The sequence below is a fragment of the Podarcis pityusensis genome (genome assembly GCF_964106645.2).
Source record: "Podarcis pityusensis genome assembly, chromosome: 7".
Lineage (NCBI taxonomy): Eukaryota > Metazoa > Chordata > Lepidosauria > Squamata > Lacertidae > Podarcis > Podarcis pityusensis.
In genome coordinates this window covers 83,769,283-83,794,846 of record NC_138031.1, presented here as the reverse complement: position 1 = coordinate 83,794,846, position 25,564 = coordinate 83,769,283, and the positions used below count along the sequence as shown (strand labels likewise).

The 25,564-nt window shown below is 44.0% G+C and overlaps 1 protein-coding gene across 3 annotated transcripts in view; it reads right to left on the bottom strand.

The window, feature by feature from the left end:
• DGKH (diacylglycerol kinase eta) overlaps window positions 1-25,564 on the bottom strand; it is a 113,175-nt gene that overhangs the window by 55,333 nt on the left and 32,278 nt on the right. For all 3 annotated transcript variants that reach the window (XM_081014659.1, XM_081014661.1, XM_081014660.1), the window contains exons 2-7: window positions 15,122-15,232; window positions 14,663-14,743; window positions 10,307-10,411; window positions 9,879-10,011; window positions 5,256-5,362; window positions 2,257-2,382 (exon numbers count right to left, since the gene is read on the bottom strand). In XM_081014659.1, the coding sequence (XP_080870785.1) occupies window positions 2,257-2,382; window positions 5,256-5,362; window positions 9,879-10,011; window positions 10,307-10,411; window positions 14,663-14,743; window positions 15,122-15,232 (663 nt within the window). The remainder of the gene's footprint in view (window positions 1-2,256; window positions 2,383-5,255; window positions 5,363-9,878; window positions 10,012-10,306; window positions 10,412-14,662; window positions 14,744-15,121; window positions 15,233-25,564) is intronic.

Here is a 25,564-nt window from a genome sequence, read left to right as displayed (position 1 = left end):
TATTGTAACAGAAACACTCATTTTTCAAGGAAAGATATAAAAATAAAGGTGTGCTCTATTCCCAAGTGACAAAGCCACACCAGGCCTGGATAATTTCTGGCCCATCAAGCCTTCCATGTATATATAGCAGTCCAGTCGGAGCGTCATGAATACTCAGTGCAAAAACAGATTGCTAACTAGTCACTGCTGGTCTGGAGTGGCCGTCTGAGCATCATCACAGACGGGTTCTGCCCCTGCACAGAGGACCCTCTGGGAACATTTCAGAGGTCTAATTAGGGAGCCCTTGAGAAGAGCGCTGTCACTTACATGCCGGCCTGGAGGCGAGACTACAAATAACGCATGCATTTTAAAAGCAAGAAAAGGGCAAAATATCAAATAATACAGGTAAAATGAGGAAGTTTTTAATGTTTGATGTTTTACTGGGTTTAATGTTTTGATTTGTTGGAAGCTGCCCAGAGTGGCTGGGCAGCTTACATATATCGTATTTTTTGCTCTATAAGACTCACTTTTTCCCTCCTAAAAAGTAAGGGGAAATGTGTGTGTGTGTCTTATGGAGCGAATGCAGGCTGTGCAGCTATCCCAGAAGCCAGAACAGCAAGAGGGATTGCTGCTTTCACTGTGCACTGATCCCTCTTGCTGTTCTGGCTTCTGAGATTCAGAATATTTTTTTTCTTGTTTTCCTCCTCCAAAAACTAAGTGCGTCTTGTGGTCTGGTGCGTCTTATAGAGCGAAAAATATTGTAAGCAGTAAATTCTTCTTCTTCTTCTTCTTCTTCTTCTTCTTCTTCTTCTTCTTCTTCTTCTACCTATTCAAACCATTGGGTAAATCTGGCTCAGGACTGTCTACATATAATGTAAGTGGCTTTCCAGGAGTCTTTCCCACCTAATTGGAGATGCCGAGGAATGACCCTTTTCACTCTCCCTGCTTAGCTAATTCATAGAAAAGAGGGAAGGTTGGCATCAAAGTGAGACCTTCCATGGAAACACTTGGTGTTATTTCCTGAGGTATGCCAAGCCATTCCTACAGTTTTTATGTTCCGGGAAGAAGGCAAGAAGTACCACAAGGACTTTCTAAAGTCAATTTTAGGAAGGAATGCAAAACGCGAGTGTTCCACCACCTAATCCTTGTGCATACATAAAAGGAGGTGGTGTATTGGCCCAGGGGGTTCCACAGAACTCTATCCTGCGTGACATGTTTCTTAACATCTCCATGAAGCTGCTCGGATAAGTTATCTGGAGGTTTCGGCTGAAGCAGCATGGCTACACGGATGGCGCTGGCTCTTACTCGCTTCCATCAGATCCTAGGGAGAGGGTTGGGCACTGAGAAAATGGATGCAGTGGAACAAGCTAAACTTTGCAGATCTGTGGCTTCCACTGTGGTCGGTAGAGAACTGAGCCAAAAGCCGCCCCAATGCTCTACCCACATTCAGATAGTGAAGACTCTTCTCTGGAAGCAGATGAGTGAGGGCGGGACAAGTTCCTTAGTAAAATGCCTAAAGCAGGCTTTCCCAACTTGATCCCTGGAGGGCACCAAGTTGGGGAATACCGCTGTAGAACGTTTTTGGCTTTAGGTGTTTTATATGCAGCCGCTTTGAGACTCCTTCGGGTAGTGATAAAGCGGGATATCAAATGCAAACTCTTCTTCTTCTTCTTCTTCTTCTTCTATGATGATGGTTTGTATTTATATCTTAACATCTTTCATTAAACATGTATACTGCTTTGTCTATCCATGGGGGCAGAACAGTGAGGTCAAAAGAATAAATCAAAATCACAGGACTGCACAGAAGCTACAAAGAAAAAAAAACAAATGGCTAATGGAATATGTTGACCTTTCTGTGTCACAAATTGCGCAGTTTGACGTACACTTTCTAAATAACAGCTTATTCTGATATTTTAAAAATATTCAGAGTTTCATTTTTTATAGTAAAAATTATTTGTCAATATGAGTCAGGAGTCCCTAGGGTTGGATGGCGCCTTGTACGCCTCCTTCCAGCAGCCAAGTTGGTGTCAAACGTCTTGCTCTGGTTTCCTTTGGACCCCATCAGCAAGGCTGAAAGGGCAGCCCAGGGTCTCCAGACACACTGCACAGGCTTGCGCCCAGGGGAAGCCACTTCGATACTGAGAACGCAGTGATTTGGCTTCACCCTCCGGAGGCGAACTCCATTGTCTCTCGAAACAGACAAACGCAAACCAAAAATTATGAGAACATTCTAGGAGACTGTTTTGAGGGAAAGAGACTTGTACAATCTGAACTCACCATCGTTTTACACCAAAGGCACTTCCAATCTTGCAGTCGCAGGACGCTGCCACAGGTCTTGTCACAAACTGCACATTTGGCACTGACAGGAAGATTTCCTTCTAACCACTGGTGAGGCATAGCTACCTGCAGCGGAGTGTTTCAAAGGTCAAAATGGGGGCAACGGAGACAGGGAAATAAGCATGTCACTTTTCTTCCAAATTCACTACAGTCAAACCTTGGTTGTTGAATGTAATCCATTCCGAAAGCCCGTTTGACTTTCAAAATGTTCGACCACCAAGGCATGGCTTCTGAGCAGCTGCAGGAGCTTCCTGTACTCAAGCAGAAGCCGCGTTCAGCTTCCGGAAAATGTTCGAAAACCGGAACACTTACTTCCGGGTTTTCGGCATTTGGGAGTCGAAACGTTCCAAAATGAAGGCTTTCAGGAACTGAGGTTTGACTGTACCGTATTCACTGCTTCCCCACCCACACAACCCATTTTGAAAACTATTACGGTCATATCAAACTAAGTTGCACTCAAAATAGTCAGAGAAATTAATGGATCTAAGTTAGCCATTATTTTCAATGGGTTTACTCTGAAGAAGACTTAATGCTGGATACAACCCCTGAGGTTCTGAACCAAAGAGATCTGAGTACGTATATGCCGTGGTACAGAAGGTTCCCCTTCCAGTCGCCCAATGAAATCCCTGTTTCACAGGGGACCCCCCCCCCCCCCGAGTTTCAGAACTGGCTTTCTAGGGTCAGGGTGCTGTTGCTGGGAGGGGAGAATTTGGCACAGCTGCGTCAACCCTTTTGGACAACTGCCATTATCAATACCGCCCCCCCCTCAACTACACTTCGCTGCCAGTGTAGATTAACTTGTGTCAAGCACGCCAACAGAACAGGTCGCTGCAGGAAGCGCTGAGGTGCAGGGACCTTGGCGCAGCACCCCTTGCTTCCCCAATCCCCCTTGGCAAGCAGCCCACTGTGTTGGGAAGTGAGGAGAGCAAAGCGTGTTCTCCTTCATGGAGAGCACGTGTTGCAGTGGGGGCCGCCAGGACACTCCAAAGTTGTGGGGCGGGCTAATTGACCGTTGGCCACTGATGCGATTGGGCTTCCCTTGTCGTTGGGAAGCAGTTAATGTTGCCATTTGTTGATTGACAGCCAGAAATGCTAAAACTCCTTGCACGAGGCTAGGGCTTCCTCTTTTCGCCCGTGCATCGGATTGCCCGTCCCCCCCTCCCTAGAATTAGGGTTGGTCGCTTTGACCTTGCTATGCCTGTCATGGGGTCGTCTGCTCTTGGGGCAGGGGCCCGGTAGGAATTTTGTCCATCTGGCTGATTGGCTGGGGCCATTTGGTTCTTGCCTACTGCGTAGCAAATCGTCACAAGGTAAGGTTGTAAGGTTGCGGTTAGGCATTGGTTTTTGGTTTGGTTGGTTGAGGGGCATGGATTGGCTGTGCCTGCCCCTCTAATGCTGCTGCTGCGAGGGATTCCATTAAAGGAATACAGGGGCTCACTATTGCTTTTATCTGAATCCTGTCAAGGGGCTAGGGCCACGCAAGAGCCCCTGGTTGCATTTGGGGAGGGCTGAGGGCAGGTTCCCTGCTCCGTCGCTACCCCCAAGTGTATTCCCCTTTTCTGACTTTCTGCAGGCGTGCAGAATGTCAGACTGTCCCCCACAGTGGGGGCAGCTAGTCACAACCAATGCCTAAGCAACCACTCACATGTTTGTATTTTAATAAAGGTGTGGCCAAAATTATGCCAAAAACCTTAAACAAAAATATTGGTGTGATGTGTGAGTTATTGGGGTGGCCCTGGGGACCTCGACACGCAACAGAACCCCAGAGGCAGCAGCTATATCGCAATACCCAAAGCAAGGGGCTGGCTTTCCTCTAGTGGACCGCAGGTGAGATTACTTTGGGTGTTATGAGTTTCTTTGTGTAATAAGGCTTCACTCCAGCAGGATTAAATGTGCTAAAAATAGAATCTCAAGTAATACAAGCGGAGAGAGCCTCAGTCTTACAGAGACAATTTGATGAATATAAGCTGTGGCCTTCTATGTCTGAATTTAGAGAAAGCCAATTGAAACACGTCCTGAAATATCTTTTGGACTCTAGTTTTGACTATGGAGAATGGGCTGACCAGTCGAGAAGGAATAAAGACATTGTTAGGTTGGAGCTTCCCCGAGATCTACTCCTCAATGTTAAAGGAAGGAAATTAAGAATAAGATCAGCAGAAGATAAAGTAAAGTGTATGTATAAATATGAAGAAGATCTGCAGAAGGGACATGGAAAAGAGTTAAGAGCCTCGGACAGAAGATCACCAGGTTGATGGACCATATGGATTGATAGAAAGGACTGGCAGAATCCGAGACCAGGGAGAAGAGACGGTGGAAGAAGATTGGAAAAAAGTTTTAAAAATTTATTTATAGAAACATTGTAAAATTAATGAGTGTTAGAAAAATGTTGGAATGAAATTACACGGCTTTAGTAGAAATGTTATAAGGAGTTAAGTACAAATAGGTTTTAGGGTATTAATGGTAAGATAAGGTTAAAATAAATTATGATAATTATATGATAGAAAATAGTGAAAGATGGAAAGGATTTGCTGAAACAATTAATAACTAGAACACAAAAAAGGGAGGTGTGAGGAGGTCGATGAAACAAGTTAATGAAAGACAAAGATATGGAAATATTGGATGTGTTTTTAATTGTTTTTGCTTTTGCCTTTGTTTTGATGTATTGTGTCTTTTGTTTTTTCTTTTTTTATGTATAGTGTTGATTTGCATTGTTTATTTTTTCTTTCTTTTTTTCTTTCTGTAATCTTTAAACCTTTAACAAATATTATTTTATATTTAAATAAATAAATGTGCTAAAAATATTTCCCCCCCCCCTAATGTAGACAGGATCCACAATCACTTAAAATTAGCATTGTCCTACCTATTAGCAAATGTTTCTTTTTTCTACATAAAACCGAAGCATGTGCAGGGTGCTGCCTGCATTTCTGAGAAATACTTACACCATCTTCATCCTCAATAATATCTTTTCCAACTGAAGTCAAAGTAGTCCATTTGCAACTGTTTATTGCTCTGACTGCACATCTCTTATGAGCCTTAAACTTGCACACTGGATGAAAAAACACACATAATCTTTGAATGATTCACATCATCTTTCAGAAGCTTAATCAAACACTTCATTACACAAATAAGTAAAGGTAAAGGGACCCCTGACCATTAGGTCCAGTCGTGACCGACTCTGGGGTTGCGGCGCTCATCTCGCTTTATTGGCCGAGGGAGCCAGCGTACAGCTTCCGGTCATGTGGCCAGCATGACTAAGCCACTTCTGGCGAACCAGAGCAGCGCACGGAAACGCCATTTACCTTCCCACCGCAATGGTACCTATTTATCTACTTGCACTGGTGTGCTTTCGAACTGCTAGGTTGGCAGGAGCAGGGACCGAGCAAAGGGAGCTCACCCCGTCGCAGGGATTCGAACCGCCGACCTTCTGATCGGCAAGCCCTAGGCTCTGTGGTTTAACCCACAGCGCCACCCGCAATAGGTAGTGTTAAAAATGTAAATTGTTCAAAAGGAAGAGTATTCATCTCACAATTTTTCCAACTCTACCAAACTACTGAGAGACTCACCCTGCAGGGTAATTTAGTTAGTTAGTTAGTTAGTTAGTTAGTTAGTTAGTTAGTTAGATTTATAGGCCACTTAATCAAAAGGCTCTCTAAGCAGTCTGCAAATAAAACTGTACATAAAGCAGAGCTAAAATCTACAAAACAATTTAAAAACTATCAAATATAAACTGTACAGCTAGGAAGGCTTATCAAAACAAAACAAAAAAGTGTTCTGAAGGTGTATAAGATGACACAGCAAAGTCGCCTGCCTCATATCAGTTTATACACATAGCAGTCAAGGCAGTCCAAGTCCACTACCAGCAGACGTCTGTGGTATCTTCGTAGATAGGTGGTTAAAGGTAAGGTAAAGGTAAAGGACCCCTGGACAGTGAAGTCCAGTCAAAGGCCACTATGGGGTTGCGGCGCTCATCTCGCTTTTCAGCCTGAGGGAGCCGGTGTTTGTCCACAGACACCAGGTCATGTGGCCAGCATGACTAAACCGCTGCAACGGAACACCATGATGGAAGCCAGAGCGCATGGAAACGTTGTTTACCTTCCCGCCGCAGTGGTACCTATTTATCTACTTGCACTGGTATGCTTTTGAACTGCTAGGTTGGCAGGAGCTGGGACAGAGCTCACCCCATCATGGGGATTCGAACCACCAACCTTCTGATCGGCAAGCCCAAGAGGCTCAGTGGTTTAGACCACAGCGCCACCTGCATCCCCATGGGTGGTTAGACACCACAGTAAGCATTGAAGAGAAAGTGGCGCCTTGCTTGCTTGCAGGAGTCCACTGTGGGAATTACCTGCTTCACAGCACAAGGGCTAATGTGGAGAAGAAGAAGAAGAAGAAGAAGAAGAAGAAGAAGAAGAAGGAGAAGAGTTTGGATTTTATATCCCGCTTTATCACTACCCGAAGGAATCTCAAAGCGGCTAACAATCTCCTTTCCCTTCCTCCCCCACAACAAACACTCTGTGAGGTGAGTGGGGCTTAGAGACTTCAGAGAAGTGTGACTAGCCCAAGGTCACCCAGCAGCTGCATGTGGAGGAGCAGGGAAGCGAACCCGGTTCCCCAGATTACGAGTCTGCCGCTCTTAACCACTACACCACACTACGGTTATTGTTGTTGTATTTATACATACATACATACATACATACATACATACATACCCTGCCCATCTGGCTGGGTTTCCCCAGCCACCCTGGGCGACCTACAGTACACATAAAAACATAGTAAAACGTCAAACATTAAAAACTCTCTTAAACAGGGCTGCCTTCAGATGTCTTCTAAAAGTCAGATAGTTGGTTTCTTTCCTTGATATCTGATGGGAGGGCATTCCAGAGGGCGGGCGCCACTACTGAGAAGGCCCTTTGCCTGGTTCCCTGTAACTTGGCTTCTCAGAGTGAGGGAACCTCCAGAAGACCCTCGGCGCTGGACCTCAGTGTCCAGGCTGAGTGCGATCTGAGAGCAGTGTCAGAGAAGAAGAAGAAGAGTTTGGATTTGATATCCCGCTTTATCACTCCCCTTCAGGAGTCTCAAAGCGGCTAACATTCTCCTTTCCCTTCCTCCCCCACAACAAACACTCTGTGAGGTGAGTGGGGCTGAGAGACTTCAGAGAAGTGTGACTGGCCCAAGGTCACCCAGCAGCTGCATGTGGAGGAGCGGGGACGCGAACCCGGTTCACCAGATTACGAGACTACCGCTCTTAACCACTACACCACACAGGCACGAGGCTGTCCATGGATCCCCCTAGGATATGGAAAAGCCTGTCTCTTCTCCTGCCGCAGTACTGCAATGCATAGGCACTGGCAAAAGGGTGTAACTAGAAGAGACTGACAGTCAGAAGGACAGAAAGTTCCTGCTTTGCATGGGAAGCAAGGAATCTCCTGAACAGGAGCAGGCTGCCCATCTACTTAATGTTGTCAGCACCTAAAATGTATCCCAACCTTTATTCCAGTTTGTAAGGAAGTGGTTCCCACTTCACAGATGGAAAGCTGAGGCTTATGGACCGTGGTTTGTGAAAGCCACCTAAGGAAACCCATGGCTTATGGGATCTGCAGAGATAATGGATGTAAACCCTTGCAGCAGTATAGCTACTGTTTATTATAATTAAAGAATATTGCCTGCAAGCTTCTCACCATCCCAGAAACTTTGCGTTGGTAGTTCTCCAAGAACAGCTGCTCTCTCCAAATGCCTTGGTTGATTCCAAAAAAAGCAAAAGCGCTAATCTGACAAGATCCACGTCCTGGGACTTGCAGTTTAACTTGTCAGACAGCGTAATAGCTGTCTTGTAGGATTACACAAAACCTGTTATTTTGTTTCTAAGAATACAAATATGCACAGCAGGGTTTAATCACAAACACCCCCAGAAGTAGATTAAAGATACTAGGAAATAAACTCTCATTTTGGATGGTAATAAAAATTCATATTGCAAGAGGGCCTTCTCGGTAGTGGCACCCTCCCTGTGGAACGCCCTCCCTTCAGATGTCAAGGAAATAAACAACTATCTGACTTTTAGGAGACATCTGAAGGCAATCCTGTTTAGGGAAGGTTTTGAGGATTGATGTCTTCATTATGTTTTTAGATGTGTTGTAAGCCGCCCAGAGTGGCTGGGGAAACCAGCCAGATGGGCGGGGTATAAATAATAAAATTATTATTAAAATATATTATTAAACAGGGACGTACAGTGTTCCACTCTTTTTTCTACCTCAAATGCAGGACCCTTGTGGCACGTAGGAGGGGGTAGGAGGCCCTTCAGGAAAATCTGGTGATTAAGGTTTGGTGAGCACCTTTCAGTGTGATGAGTGCAGTCCAGAGACTTGCCTTCAGGGCTATGTAGGGCAATGTAGGGGGCAGCTCTGAAGCCAACCTGTTAGATCAACCAGAGTTGTGGGGCCCTGGGAGGGGATGAAGCAGGAAGGACTCTCTAGTCACCTGAAACAGGAGGGCCTGAGGAAAGGGGTATGTGGAATCGGGTGGCTGTCCACGGCTGGTTACGATCAGTTAATATCTCACACCGTGGTTCTCTACGGGGGATCTGGTCCATTAAATTAACAAATTTGACCCAGCTTCCTCAGCCTTGTGTCTTGCGTCCTTATTTCCCAGTGTTTGTTGCAAACAGCTGTCTTCACAAAAACCCAACTTTGCAAGCTCCTGCTCATGTGCAGAATTCCTACATGTGAGTAGCAACTCACACATTTGGGTCGATCTACAAACAACCAAATGCAACGCACTGCTGCTGGTAGATGACAACGTGGCATGACGGATGTGGCTAAAAGTTCAGCTCTATATCACCAACACAAGAGTTAAACAATACAATATCTAGACATTGGGGGGGGGGGGACACAAAACTGCCTTGTTATTTTCCTAGCAAATGAATTTCCAAAAAGAAGGCATTTGGAAGGGAGGGCCAACGTGACCAAGTTAACAATGAAGAAAACAAAGGTAACAAGAATCCTGAAAGGTTCTTTTCAGGAACCCCTATATTTTAAAGACAAAAAACATTGCAGGGGGTCAGACTAAATGATTTTACGATGTTCACTGAAGCTCAACAGCAAATTATTACTTAGCTTGATAGGGACGCAGGTGGCGCTGTGGGTTAAACCACAGAGCCTAGGACTTGCTGATCAGAAGGTCAACGGTTCGAATCCCTGCGATGGGGTGAGCTCCTATTGCTTGGTCCCTGCTCCTGCCAACCTAGCAGTTCGAAAGCACGTCAAAATGCAAGCAGATAAATAGGTACCGCTCCGGCGGGAAGATAAACGGCATTTCCATGCGCTGCTCTGGTTCGCCAAAAGCGGCTTAGTCATGCTGGCCACATGACCTGGAAGCTGTACACCGGCTCCCTCGGCCAATAAAGCAAGATGAGCGCAGCAACCCCAGAGTCGGCCACGACTGGACCTAATGGTCAGGGGTCCCTTTACCTTTACTTAGCTTAATATGATATACGTTCTTCTACTGTGTGTCACCACTTAATTATGTGATAATACAAAATGGGGGGTGGGGGCTGCCGCCGCCTTTACCTTCACAGGACAGGCCATGAGAAGTAACTCCAGAAAGGCTCTCTCTGCAGACGTTGCAGAAGGTGGGTCGAGCGTGGGAACAGGCGTACCAGTTATGCATCCCTGAGAAATGTTCCATATTAAACTGGGCAGCCTAATGAAGGAGAAGTTAAGAGAGATTTGCAGCAACAGGACATCACTACAGCAGCAGCTAAAACCACCTCACATGTGAAAAAATCACCTTCCAAAAAGAATACTCCCCAGGCTCTTTAAACAAAAGTAACATGAACTATATGGCTATATCAGGCTTAACCAAATCTCTATTTTAGTTTCATGGATTTTTCACACCGCATCAGGGACATACACCTTTTCTTCCCCGTTTACTGCATCTTGAAAAACCGGCAATATTTCAGTTTTAAAAAGCGCAAGATGGGCAGCATTCCTCTTACCTCATAATGTTCCCGGGACTGTACGGACTTCAGAGAGCTGATCCAATCCTCCATCTCTTTTCTGTTTTCTGCACACAATATTAATCTCCTGAATGGTGTGATTACCTGGGGGGGGGGGCGGAAAGATCACTTAATATGATGACTCCGAATTGCTATAAGGAGGACAAGGTAACAAAGAACACAGAAAAAGCAAGATCTCATAATTCTTGTAAAATACTGATCACCTTAATAAATTCCAAAGACAAAAAAATTGTTATCAGTTGTAAATGTTTTCCTGTGTAATTCACGAGAGAGAGAGAGAGAGAGAGAGAGAGAGAGAGAGAGAGATTCTTGTTTATTTCTAGTAGGAAATTCAGATACTACAAATTCATCACCCTTCTGAGAAAAGCAAGCCTAGGTTGTAAGGATATTTAATGTATTTTATATTCCAGTGTTCGGTATGACGCTGCGTTTATATGACTTTGCAATCAAAATAAGATATGTGTGCATAAAGCGTAGGGAAAGCAGTGAGTGAAGACAATAACTGTGGTTTATATTGGTACCCTTAACTTAAAAAGCCAAACAACATAAACCTTTAAGCAGCAAGCGTTCAGAAGATTTTCTTTCCTTGTCAGAGTCGTTATTATTTTCCCATTCCATTTGCCGTGCTCTCTGATAGGCTATTAAGTTAGACCACAACAAATTAATATCTACAAAAGTTTCAGAGTTCATATTCCACATAATGACGAAAAATTTTGTCGTATAATGCCACTAATAGCAACACACAAAATCCTCTGACTTCCTCCTCTCTGACTTACCCAGCAGTCTCTGCCATTTGTTTCTTCCATGCGAGATGCTCATCGCCAAACTGCTCTTTACGGTCTCTAACAAGCTCACTAACCACAAGCAGCACAATCCATGAGTCACAAGGAAGAGGGAGACCCTTGCAAGCCGTTCTATATATACAAGCTGCCGCTGGAACTGAAGAACCTCTTTTCCACCTCCTGACCTTTTCAAACATATCTACCCCACAAAAATGTACAGACAGTAGCACAACTCACACACAGGAACCAAATTTATTGATTGATTCCCATGATCTAAATCCCGTTTTTCCAAGTTCCAAAACCTCGAGGTGGCTTAAAAATCACAGTTTTTAACCACACAATAATTGTTAACAACATATTAAAAAGACTTCAGAATCCTCCCCACAATGCAATACATGCTTGATGGTATCAGAAGCCACTGAGAGGTCGAGGAAAATTAACAAGGACATGTTTCCCCTGTCTCTGTCCCGACAAAGGTTATCACAGGATGACCAAGCCTAAACCGGGCCTTAAACCTGATTGAAATGGATCTAGAAAACCAGTTTCCTCCAAAAGTGCTTGGATCTGGTCCATAACCACCTGCTCTAGAACCTTGCTCAGGAAAGGGAGATGAGCAACTGGCTGGTTCTGATCCATGTGCAACGTCCACTCTAAGAAAAATATCTACAGCTAGAGAAAGGAGTTTCTGAGCTCAGATCAGAAGACAGTGTGTTGTGTCTTGGGAGTGTATTCAGACAGGTGTTAACTGGAGGGCTGGGTTTGAGCAGAAGAAGTAGAAGCTGTGAGGACGATACAGACTACTTGGGTCGCATGTAGGTCGAGAGGGGAGAGATCTTCTAGAAAGAGAAGAATCCTAAACCAGTTAGGAGGGGCGTGGTGATCCCCTGGATCTGTTGTGGTATTTGGAAAAACATCAGGAGTAGGATTGTCAAAAGGCTGGAAAACTGACAGAAAGTACCACCTTGTTTAAGAACCAAAGTACCGTATTTTTCGCTCCATAAGACACACTTTTTTCTTCCTAAAAAGTAAGGGGAAATGTCTGTGCGTCTTATGGAGCAAATGTGTGGTCCCTGCAGCTGAATTGCCCAGTGGCAAAAAGCAGATCATGCTTTTTTTTGTGAAAGAGGGAAGTGGGTGTTGAAACAAAGCCGCTGATCATTTGCTGATCGGGGAGAGAGATAAGGGACGCTAGAGATAAAGGAGGCTGCCTGGGAGGGGGGAGGTAAAGACTGCAAACTTGCAAAGGGGGAAAACAGGAAGACTAAAGCAATAAGGAGAGAAATTAGAAGAAAAGGAGGAGCAAAAAACTGCTCCAGCTAAGGAAAAGACACTAAGGCAAACAAGAGGGAAGGGAGTGTTGAAAGGAAGCAGCTGATCGGTGGGATTGGAAGAGAGATAAGGGACACTAGCAGAGGCTGCCTGGGAGAGGGGGAGGTAAAAGCCCATGGATCCTCAGGATTTTTACATTGGGTCACCCCAAATTCACCATCAGATCACATAGCATGTCCATGGCTACAGCCTGCACCAAAAAAATCACACATCCACTGTTTCCTGGGGCTGCAATGGTGCAAAAATGTGGTTACAAAGCACGGATCCACATGGATCCTCAGGATTTTTGCATTGGGTCACCCCAAATTCACCATCAGATCACATGTCTGTGGCCACAGCATGAACCACAAAAATCATACATCCACTGTTTCATTCAAAATATTTTTTTCTTGTTTTCCTCCTCTAAAAACTAGGTGCGTCTTATGGTCAGGTGCGTCTTAGGGGGTGAAAAATACGGGAATAAGCTCTAACATCTATGCAACTAAGAAACTGAAGTGAAATAACTTGAAATAAGCTAAGCATTTACCAGCTAGTCTGGAAACCTGTAACATCTAACAGGGAGTGTTTCTTGAGGAGTGGTTTTACCACTGCCTCTCATAAAGAGCTCCCTGGCCCAGCCAGCTGTCCCCTCTCTGGTGGTTTTTATCAGCCAAGAGGGACACATTCTCGAGTCTTAACAACTGAAACTCATCCAATATAATGGGACTAGACTGTGCTCTAGACATCCCTTGAGATTCATCTGCTGTAACAGCCAAGTCAAGAGCTGGGTGGATGCAAGCGATTCTGTCCTCAAAATCCTTTGCAAACAAGTCACAGTGAGCTACTGATGGTTTCCCCACCTTCTCTGGGCCAGACTGCAAAAGGCTTCCACTACCTGGAAGAGCTCTGCCAGACAACGTACTGAGGATGCAACGGAGGCAGCTTGAGTATGCCTTCTTTCCTGCCTTCACTGCCACAAGGTAGACTCGATGGTGTGCCCTCAATTTGCATTTTTCTCCACTTACATTTGAGCCGTCTCCCAGCTTGTTTCCCCACCTTAAGTTCTGGAGTATACCAGGGAGCCAAACAGGCTCCACAAAGAAGGAGAAGGTGCTCACAAATGATTATGCCAATGGTCCAAGCCATTCAAATGTTTCAGAAGGTCCTGAAAGACCTACATTGGCTCCCAATTCAGTGTTGGTGCTGACCTTTAAAGCCCTAAACGGCCTCGGTCCAGTATACCTGAAGGGGCGTCTCCAACCCCATCGATCTGCCCAGACGCTGAGGTCCAGCGGTGAGGGCCTTCTGGTGGTTCCCTCACTGTGAGAAGTGAGGTTACAGGGAACCAGACAGAGGGCCTTCTCAGTAGCAGCACCCGCCCTGTGGAACGCCCTCCCATGAGATGTCAAAGAAATAAACAACTACCCGACTTTTAGAAGACATCTGAAAGCAACCCTGTTTAGGAAGCTTTTAATGTTTGAAGTTTTATTCTGTTTTTAAAGTTCTGTTGAAAGCTGGCTGGAGAAACCCAGCCAGATGGGTGGGGTATAAATATAAATATTATTATTATTATTATTATTAATAATAATAATAATATAGATGTCGACCAGGGCTTCTACAGGGGCACCAGTCATATCAGCTAGAAAATCTCCTAAAGCCATCTGGGAACTCCACCAGCCTCCAAGGGTGGACCATCCTAACAGATCTCCATCCTCTGTAGAGGGGGAAAGGCCCTGAAAGTTTAAATCTCAACAGGAAGTGATCTGGCCACAACAAGGAACTGATGTCAATACCCCCTGCTTTCAGATCACCCTCTTTCTGCCCAGAGTGTGGCCTTGCCATGCGTTAGGCCGGTCACATGGTGGGACAGCCACAGAAACCAACAAGACCTCAAAGAGCAGGAGACCTCTAATAGTTTGTTCCTGAACCTCTCTGCTGGAAATAAAATAACTGTTCTGATAACTTGGACATTACTTAACTAACTGTTTGTTCTGTGAGTGTCAATATGTACGTCCCTCCTGTAAAATCATCCCTTCCCTTCCTAATTCCTTAAGTGTGTCTCTTTGTCCATGCTATAGAATAATTGATGGTTTATAGGTTACATGCTCTCGTCAGATGAAAGAAATGTTTCAATAAACACACCCTTCTTAAGAACACTAGGAGAAATTCCACTGTCACAAGTTTTTAAAAGGCAAAACGAAAAACTCAAAAGCTTGTTAGAACATCAAGAATATTGGAAGCATACCGTAAAGCTGTTGTTGACATTTTTTGTGCTTGATTCGGCCACACTGGCATCGGACAAGTCAACTTCATCGAAGATTAAAGACTGTGAAAAGAACACAGAGGATGCGTTTCATCTTCTACATACACAGGAATGATACTTGCCCGTTATCTTTTCAGGGGTTTTTTTAAAGTAAAAGCCAGGGAATCAGTCAACGCTCGCTAGGCCTGCAAACCAGACGTTCCTGCCCCTGACCTAACATTTTCATCCCAGAAAGCAGAAATCAAACCCACTACTAATTTATTTTTTAAATGTGCTAGAAAAATACAAGGAACCTATGCAGGCAACACAACTAATTTTTACAAAAGCAGGGGGAGCTATTTTTAAAACTGTTTTCATAATAGGCAGAGAGGGAGAGAGAGACCCAAACGCAGTTAGTATTATAGAGACGGCATATTGATTTCTACCAGAATGAATCTTTACCTTTGAATCCTTCGCATAGTAAAGGGTACGGCCCCGAAGCTTAAAGTAACGTTTTTTCCATCGCTGAAAAGAGCTGGTTTGCTTCAGAAGTAATCCTTCCTTTATACTGGTCTTGAGGGGGGAAGAAAAAGAAATGAAAATGCAAAATTACACATGTGCCAAAATTGTTACATATATTGCAAAATAATTATATTATTTATAAAAACTGAAACCTGGACCTAACTTTTCCGGGGTCCTTTACCTTTACCTTTTACCATTCCTTTTTTCTGGGGGGACGCAGGGTGTACGTATACCCCTAAACATTTTGTGAATCTACGTTTGGCCTCATTGAAGGGCAGTATTTCAATATGAGCAGGAAAATGAGAGTAACCCTAAACATATTTTTTTAAAAAAGCACTGCCTTTTACTCATTGATCTGAATTAAAATCTTATCAGTATGACTTACCGTATTTTTCGCTCTATAAGACGCACCAGACCACAAGACGCACCTAGTTTTTGGAGGCGGAAAACAAGAAAAAAAATATTCTGAATCTCAGAAGCCAGAACAGCAAGAGGGATCGCTGCGTAGTGAAAGCAGCAATCCCTCTTGCTGTTCTGGCTTCTGGGATAGCTGCAAAGCCTGCATTCGCTCCATAAGACGCACACACATTTCCCCTTACTTTTTAGGAGGGAAAAAGTGAGTCTTATAGAGCAAAAAATACGGCAGTTAGAAAGACTGAATTCTATCCAATTACCACAAGGTGGCAGTATGGTTATATGAATTAATAGTTCTCAAGCCGATCCAGTATGTCACAGTGATCACTGTAACCTAATGGCTTATTCTGAAACAGACGCTTCACTCTAAAAAACAACAGCAGCAGGCGTAGATTCACAAGTGGTTGCATAAGCTGCACACTTACGGATAAATAAATCCACTTCTACTCCATAGTGGATAAACTTGTGAAGCCCACATGGAATTGGGCCCAGAAGAAAAGACGAAGAAATATGACACAAAGTCTCCTCTTTCATCTTATCATGATCAAACCTAATCTTTGACCAAGGAAATGTTGGGAAACATGGTGTGATTCACTGGCTGTAATTTACACCGTTCCGTCAAAACATACTGACCATTATGCCAATTAAATATGATATACCGTACACGCCCCCATGTATAAGACGCCTCCCATTTTGGGAGACTAAAAATTAATAAATCAACACCACCCCTTGCTGCAGACACCAATAACATGCTGCGCAGCATCTCTGGCTCGCAACACCAATCCCACGTCCCCCATCGCTCTGCCCCAGCTCCTGCCAACCTAGCAGTTCGAAAGCACACCAGCACAAGTAGATAAATAGGTACCACTGCGACAGGAAGGTAAAAGGCATTTCTGTGCGGTCTGGTTTCTGACACAGTGTCCTGTTGTCCCAGAAGCGGTTTAGTCCTGCTGGCCACATGACCCGGAAAGCTGTCTGTGGACAAACGCCAGCTCCCTCGGCCTGAAAGCGAGATGAGCACCGCAACCCCATAGTCACCTTTGACTGGACTTAACCATCCAGGGGTCCTTTACCTTTACCTTTTACTACCTGTGTATAAGACGTCCCCCGATTTTAAACATAATTTTTCAGTAAAAAAACCAAAACTAGTCTTATACATGGAAAAGTACGGTAACTCTCGAATAGGATACGTTTTAAAACTGTGTGCAGCAGCACCCAAATTGATGCAAGATTTAACAACTCACCCTTGAGTTTACCATTACAGTCGTACCTTGGTTTTCGAACAACTTAGTCTCTGAACGTTTTGGTTCCTGAACGCCGCAAACCCAAAAATGACTGTTCTGGTTTGTGAACTAATTTTGGAAGTCGAATGTCCGAGGGGACTTCTGATTGGCTGCAGGAGCTTCCTGCAGCCAATCAGAAGCCGTGCTTTGATTTTCGAACATTTCGGAAGTCGAACGGACTTCTGGAATGGATTTCGTTTGACTCCCAATGTACAACTGTATTACAAAGTCATTTCTTCGGTAGCTAAGCAAATCATTTCTTTGTTTAATTCATAAAAGAAAACACAGCATAGTAACTATTTAAGGCTGAAACAAAAAGACCACTGAGGCAACTTAGACAGTAACAAATTTGTTCTGGCCTAACCTTTCATGGACCACAATGCATCTCATCATTTACCTGGCAGGAAGCCCCATTCAGGTGGACTTATTTTCTCTGCGACCCATTGAAGCAAATGGAGCTTAACTTCAGCATTGATTTCAATGGGGCCTAAATGAAACTAGCTGGATCCAACTCATGATTTTTAAGCACCAAATATTACTTTGACATATCATTAATGTATTGGAATCAATGACAAACCTAGACAGCATCTTAAAAAGCAGAGACATCACCTTGCCGACAAAGGTCTGTATAGTTAAAGCTATGGTTTTCCCAGTAGTGATGTATGGAAGTGAGAGCTGGACCCTAAAGAAGGCTGATCGCCGAAGAATTCATGCTTTTGTATTATGGTGCTAGAGGAGACTCTTGAGAGTCCCATGGACTGCAGGAAGATCAAACCTATCCATTCTTAAGGAAATCAGCCCTGAGTGCTCACAGGAAGGACAGATCCTGAAGCTGAGACTCCAATACTTTGGCCACCTCATGAGAAGAGAAAACTCCCTGGAAAAGACCCTGATGCTGGGAAAGATTGAGGACACAAGGAGAAGGGGACGACAGAGGATGAGATGGTGGGACAGTGTTCTTGAAGCTACCAGCATGAGTTTGACCAAACTGCGGGAGGCAGTGGAAGGCAGAAGTGCCTGGCGTGCTCTGGTCCAGGGGGTCACGAAGAGTCGGACACGACTAAACGACTCAACAACAATGTATTGAAAAGATGTACAATGGGGAAATGTCAAAAGTATTCCGTGTCTCATGGCTATGGCACAGCACCATTTTCTGCTTTACTCTAGAGCTTTGTGGAAGCTACCAGGATTAATATTATTATTATTATTTGCCACAATGGCAGCACCACGGATGTGGCTCACCATTAGAAACATTCATCACATCATTCCTTTTTATCACATGACGTTTTTCGGGAGGAAAACATGAGTTGTAGCCCATCCTGGTAATAATAATAATAATAATAATAATAATAATAATAATAATAATAATTTTTTATTTATATCCCGCCCTCCCCAGCCGAAGCCGGGCTCAGGGCGGCTAACAACAATAAAATAATACAACATTCTAAAATCATTTCATTAAAAAATTACTTCAAATCAGATTAATGGCAACCATTGGGCTCTGTGAGGATTGCCAAAGGAGGGGGTCAGGTTGTGCCCTGGCCAAAGACCTGGTGGAACAGCTCTGTCTTGCAGGCCCTGCGGAAAGATGTCAAGTCCCGCAGGGCCCTAGTCTCTTGTGGCAGAGCGTTCCACCAGATCGGGGCCACGGCTGAAAAAGCCCTGGCTCTGGTTGCGGCCAGCCTAACCTCTCTGTGGCCTGGGACCTCCAAGATGTTTTTGTTTGAAGATCGTAAGTTCCTCTGTGGGCGGTCCCGTAGGTACGAGGGTCCTAGGCCATATGGGGCTTTAAAATAGACCTCCCCTCTCATTCTACCCCAACAAAAAGTTTCACAACAACTTCCATGAGGCTGAATAAAATGCACACTGGATCCAAAACAATTGGAAGAATGTAAGGGGGATTTCAACTGTGCCCCACAGACGTGGTGTAGCAGGCTGATTCAGGCTATGAGAGCTGATTCCAGCCTTAGCAATGAGAAAGGAGTAATCTAATGTATCTCTCCAGAAGATCCCAAAGTCTCTGGGGTTCTCCGTATCAGCTCCCATTCATGTTGCAATACAGAAGGCCCTTTTGAGGGGAAAAGACTCAGAGCACTCGCTAAACAAAGCACATAGAATTCCCAAGACTTCTCAATGTAGCAAATAAAGAATTATTTGTTAGAAAATGCAAAAACAAACACATGGGAAAGGATACAAGATGGTTTTTCAGAAACAGATGGTTACAGAATATCACAAAGGATGGAAATCAACCTTCACCTTTTAGTTTACTACAGTTAGCACTTACGTCAAATGAAGAGTATGTCTATGACAAACTAGTTTTACTTTTTAATTCTATGCATAGTTTAATGTTTTCATGTATACCGTAACATAGCAAGTTTTCTCAAAATACTCTTCAGCTTGAAATGCCAGTGAAATCCAAAGTGCCAACAGTTGCCTTTGATAATTGTTATATATTTGGGGGACCCCCCAAAAAGAACCTAGGAATTAATAAATTGTAGGATTTTTATTATTTGGGATGTCAAGGCAGAAATACCAGCTGCAGAGGAATTCCTGGGCTAGCCTGTGCAAAACACCTGGCCTAGCTAGGGCCATTAAGAAACAATAGAGGGCAACTGAGGGCCATTGGCAACGCAAGAGCACTGTCCTCCCCCCCTTGCCCCCAGAGAGACTGGGAGTTCGGAAGGTTGCCAGGGTGTGAGGTGACAAGAAAAGGGAGTTTTGTATCAGAGTGTTCTGGGCAGAAAGAGGAGGAAGAGAGACTGGGATCCATCTTGGGCAGGCTGGCTGAAGGCTGGCTGGAAGAGATGCCTCGGACTCTGTGGCTGCACTGCTGTGGGGGAACACATCCCTCTTGGAATGGCCACACTGTAAGATCTGGACTCTCTCCATGAAGACGGAAGGTGCAAATAGGTGAATAAACTGTATTTTTGAAAGCTACGACAGCCTCTGCCATGCCTCAGTTCTCCAAAGAAACACAGACCCAGGGTGAGTGCCAGGAATGCCTTGGGTCTTGCCACCGCTCAGCAGGGAGAGGCGGTGGATCCTGAATTGGATGTTTGTTCTAGAAGAGACTGACATTTTCAAATTCACCCTATAAAGCCACACCTCATCCTTTAAACAAATTAGCGCTGACACAGAACAGTGTTGTTGATCAGCAGATTTGCCCTTGCAGGAATGCATGCATTCACATCTACGTGAGTGTTACACCTGTAGGGAAGCAAGTAGCAATACAATCCGTGGGATCTTTACTGGAGACACACAAATAGAGAGGACTGCATAGGCTCAGAGCCTTAGACACCCTTTGCTTTGCCTGGGAAAACTTAGCATGGACCAAAATTCCTGCACATGCTCTCTATGCCTAGCAAAAACACACACTGCAATGACAATTCTAATATTTTTATTTGTAAATAAGCACAGGTTTTAAAATACAGTCATACCTTGGAAGTCGAACAGAATCCATTCCAGAAGTCCTTTCGACTTCCAAAATGTTCGAAAACCAAAGCGCAGCTTCTGTTTGGCTGCAGGAAGCTCCTGCAGCCAATCAGAAGCCGTGGAAGCCCCTGCGGACGTTTGGCTTCCAAAAATAGTTCATAAACCGGAACAGTCACTTCCGAGTTTGCGGCGTTTTGGAGCCAAAATATCCAGGAACTAAAGTGTTCGAAATCCAAGGTACGACTGCAATAACATGGCCAATATAAAATGAATTAGAAACAAGAAGAGTAGCTTTAAATCTTGAAAGTTATCAGTGTTGACAAGCTTATTCATGCATGCCATCTACTTAGTTACTGGGAAAGCAGCAAAGTCGCCTAATAAGGAATTATAAGGCAGAGTTTTAAAGACCCTGCTTGCTATGGGATTGCAAGCGGACTAGGAAGGGGAAAATTTTACATGCAAAGCAGAAGGATTCTCATCTCAGAAGGGCCAGATTGGAGGAAAACTAAGCAAATGGGAATGGGGGGAAATGGAGGTAGCGAGGCATTAATATTACCTATCCAGGTTATTTGGAGAGCCTGCAGCGTTCCTTCACTGTAGCTTAAAATAAGCAGATGATACGACAGCAGCGCCTTCAAGCGGAACTAGGCATCTCCCTCTGGAATAGCAAGCAATGTTTGTGGTCTCCCCTTTCTTCTGTGACTCAAGCAATCCTCTGGGACGCTGAATAGGCCAACCAGAGCACCGCTTTCCAGCAGCTTCCTTTTATATATGCCGGGTTTTCAAGAACCCTTCAGTGCAGCTGAAAAACAGAAAACCCTGCCCTCTTTTCTTAAAATCACAGTCTGGTGCCTTCCCAGCAATGTTCCTTATTGGCTTACCGGCAAGGGGAAAGCGAAGGCAAAGAGGGAGTCTTACTAAAGGCTGGAAGAAAGCAAGAACCAGGCATTTGCATTGTGCAAATGGAGTGCAAATGGCCAGAAATGGAGTGGAATGGATTAGTTTTGCCCCCCAGGATTTAGCAATTAACCTCGTCCTCAGATCTATTCAGAAAGGCTCCAAGCTTGCACTCCACTCGACTCAGCTAACGCCTGCTTGCTTTACACCAGCTTGTTGTGCATAGGATGGCTCCCTTAGTGATTTGCTGTTCATAGGTCAGTCTCTTAAACACAAGAACAAGACAAGGAGCTGCCGAACACCCAATCGCACCAATCGGGGGGGGGGGCCTTCTGGCGGTTCCCTCATTGCGAGAAGCAAAGCTACAGGGAACCAGGCAGAGGGCCTTCTCAGTGGTGGCACCCGCCCTGTGGAACGCCCTCTCATCAGATGTCAAAGCGATAAACAACTACCTGACATTCAGAAGACATCTTAAGGCAGCCCTGTTCAGGGAAGTTTTTAATGTGTGACATTTTAGTGTACTTTTGGTCTCTGCGGAGGCCGCTCAGAGTGACTGGGGAAACCCAGCCAGATGGGCGGGGTACAAATAATAAATTATTATTATTATTATTTGTCCACATAGCTCAGTATTTCTAACACGGACATCCAAGACGTATTAAACCTAGGAATCGCTCCTTAATGGGTTCCTTTTTCACAGCTTTGCAATTAGAATGAGCAGCCTAGAAATCAACGATATACATAAAAGGAAAAGAAAGAAAGAAAGAAAGAAAGAAAGAAAGAAAGAAAGAAAGAGAAGCCATCAAACAGGCTAATTTACAAAACAGATCAATACTAACTATGCAGTGAAGAAAGGGGGGAAAGCTATATAAATCTGAAGCGGCTACCAGTTTATGTATTCCACAGTGCAATCGGGATTATATAGGCTCCATATTCTTTGGTTTTTAGATAATCCAATAGTGTGTTCAATTGTAAATCTTGCTACCTCCATCAGCAGCTTTTAAACTTCGAGATCAGATCATCAGAAGCAGATCTACTTAATTCTACGACAGAAGATAGAATGGGTGGCATTTTCTGTATTGCAGAAAGATGAAGGCAATTATGTAAAAACTATACTCAATTCGACAGATTTGAGTTTTACTATTGATATTTAAAATGGTTACAAATTACTTTCGACTTCCACTTTCTAAAATGTCTGATTATATAGAATTTTCTTTTTTAAAAAAGAGGAGAGTGATAGCTGTGTAGAACCAAAGGTGAACTGTTCAAGAAGCACGGCTTACGCCATGATGGACGTCAAGATAACCCCAAAATTAACTGGTAGTTGCTGTAGCAATGAGCTCATATATGCTGGTATACTTGCTTGGACGTACACTAATTGATTTGCTTTGAAAGTACTGTTCGCTTGTGAGTCTGGAAATTCCGGGCTGTGAGCCCAGAAAGGGGAAACATTGGTAATGTTTTGGGGACTGGCCACCTGTGTGCACATCTCTTTGGACAATGTGACGTATACTGCTTCACTGTACACAGAATGCACACACTTTGGGCTGGATGCGGACAAGACATCTCCTTGCTGAGGTCCTTACTGTTGTGTCCGTCCCTAGTTTGTCGGAGCAAGGGGAGTGGGCAGGCTGCTTCTGCTGTAAGTCTATACAGTGGTACCTCGGGTTAAGAACTTAATTCATTCTGGAGGTCCATTCTTAACCTGAAACTGTTCTTAACCTGAAGCACCACTTTAGCTAATGGGGCCTCCTGCTGCTGCCACACCGCCGGAGCACAATTTCTGTTCTCATCCTGAAGCAAAGTTCTTAACCTGAAGCACTATTTCTGGGTTAGCAGAGTCTGTAACCTGAAGCATCTGTAACCTGAAGCGTCTGTAACCCGAGGTACCACTGTACTTTTCTTTAATAAAGCATTAAGCTCCTTCCCTGCCAGGATCTCGAACTCCTACAAGCTCTCCTCTAGCTTGAGTGTCTGCATGCAATTCACACACAAAAAAAGCTGATTTTGAAACTCTACTGTAAAGAAGGGGAGAAAAATAGCAGATTTTTAACCTGTGATTAAGATCTTCCCCTCCAGACAAGTGCAGAATATGAATATACAATACTGAAAAGAAAATCACTTGAAGCGACACATTTTTTTTTATTGTTAGAAAAGAGCTGCAAAGTAATTGTATCCTGTCAGCTGTAACAGTTAGTCAAACTCTCCAATGACACCCTGTTATTTTCACACTCAACTTTCTGTGCAAATGGCAATTAAGCCCCTGACTTGCAGTTTCTTCACTGATAACCTCCATGCTATACATTCACGAGCAGCTAACCTCATTATCTTATTCTTTAAGGAAGCATTCTCATAATTTGACACTAATGGCCACTAAACTCTGTGGTTTGCACTACTGAACTACTAGTAACTAGAGGCAGAAATCCGGTTTGGAGTCAGTCTCACTCCAACCATCTAAGTGATAATAATGTTGGGGTCACCAATGTGTCAACCAGTGCCTCTGTCTGATGGCGTCTGCAAATAGCCTCAGTAAATATCCCATCAAAAACCTGCAATACATGAGTTTGTTCCTCCTGCTCAGTTCCTGTTGGCACTGCCTCATCCTCTCCTACATTAAACTCGCACCCTTAAGCTTCCCTTAAATTTTGTTAGATGCAAGAATTGGATGTCTAGCCTCCCCCGTCCATTATATACAAAACAACACACACAGTTCTATAGAACCACAACAAAAAAAAGGATTGCAACATCACTACCTTTTACTTTTCGTAAGATAATTCAATACAAAGAACTGCTAAAGTTAGTGTTAATGCAGTTCAAAATGCTTGTTCTTCAATACAAAATGCAGCAATTTAATATATTTTTCTGGGTCAATTTCAAAGTGCACAAGAATATCATTGTGATATACAACTACATTTGTCAGGGCGAAAATCAGCCTCCGAAATTATAATATACTTACAGGTAGAGATCTGAATGCAGCTGCCTTAGTACCGACCTTTGGGATGTTAAGACACAGGTCTGCTATATTTATAGCAATGCTGCTGTGACTCTTTACTCATTTCTGGTATCAACAATTAGTTTAGTCTAATTGAAAATGGGCTAGACCATCTGGGTTGTCTGAAACACCAGAAAGTCCGTATCAATACAAGTTGTTCCATAAAGAGCACTTGGAATGTCCCAGCAATACGAAATGGCATCCAGCTAAATAAACAAGTGTTGTTTTCAACTTCTCAATAAGGAAGCACAAGTTTAAAATGCAACATTTGCTCTACTTTGCATTTTGTAAAGAGAAGTAGAAAGATGGGAATGTGCAGGGGAGAAAAGAATGAGGAAGAAATAATGTACATACACTACAAATGTATTTATATCCCTTTATACCAGCGTTGTAAGCCACCCAGAGAATTCTATGTTATGGGGAGTCTGGCAAATGCTGCAAATTATAGCACATCATTCATCTCCCAGGTAGTCCTCCGAAAATTCACAGGATCATAGAGTTGGATGGGACCCTGAGCGTCCTCTAGTCCAATACCCCGCAATGAGGGGATCTCAACACGCAGTCTCCCATCCAATTTGAAACCATACCGGACCCTGCTTAGCTTTTGCCAATGTGCTAGCAGCGTTATCGCTGCATGTTCCAAGCAGAAAAGCCATTGGGGGTGGGATTCTAGGGGGATTTGGATCGGGGAATAGTAGACAGGGGGAAAGACTTAAGTTAAGGTTACCAGACGTCCCCGTTTCCCGGGGACAGTCCCCGGATTTACAAATTGTGGGAATGTTCAGGGATGCAGGAGAGGATATATTGTTTGATTATAGCCTTTCCAACTTGTGTTAACAAGTTCACAATTTAGCAGAGTAACATTCCCCTTTTTAAACTTGCAGCAGATGCGTTTGCTCAGGCTCGCTAAAGCCTCTATAATAACTGTTCTGGTATTTCCCCCTTATTCCCTCATAAAAGATAAGACACGAAACAGTCTTCTATAAAAGTATAAAAAGTTTTACTCACACATCATTCAGTTCACAATCGGATCCCAGAAGGCAGACTTAGCTTAGAAAAGTAACATATACCTAGAAACTATCTCATAACAAGACAGTCCCTTTGTCCTCTCTTGGCTAGAAGCCAAGAGAGCATCTTTGGCTAAGCAGATGTTGCTTCTTCGATGCATGTAGTCAAAAGAGAGAGAGATGGCTGCCATGTCCTGTGCTTTTATCGCTACCTGCACAGGTGAGGCCATGCCCACCTCTAGTCACATGCAGAGGAAGTCTGTCCCAGCCCAGAAGGAAACAGGAAGTTTACCTGCTGGCTGAACAAACATTCCTCCCCATGTATAAACATGTTCACTCTAGGAATGTTGTACTTGACTGC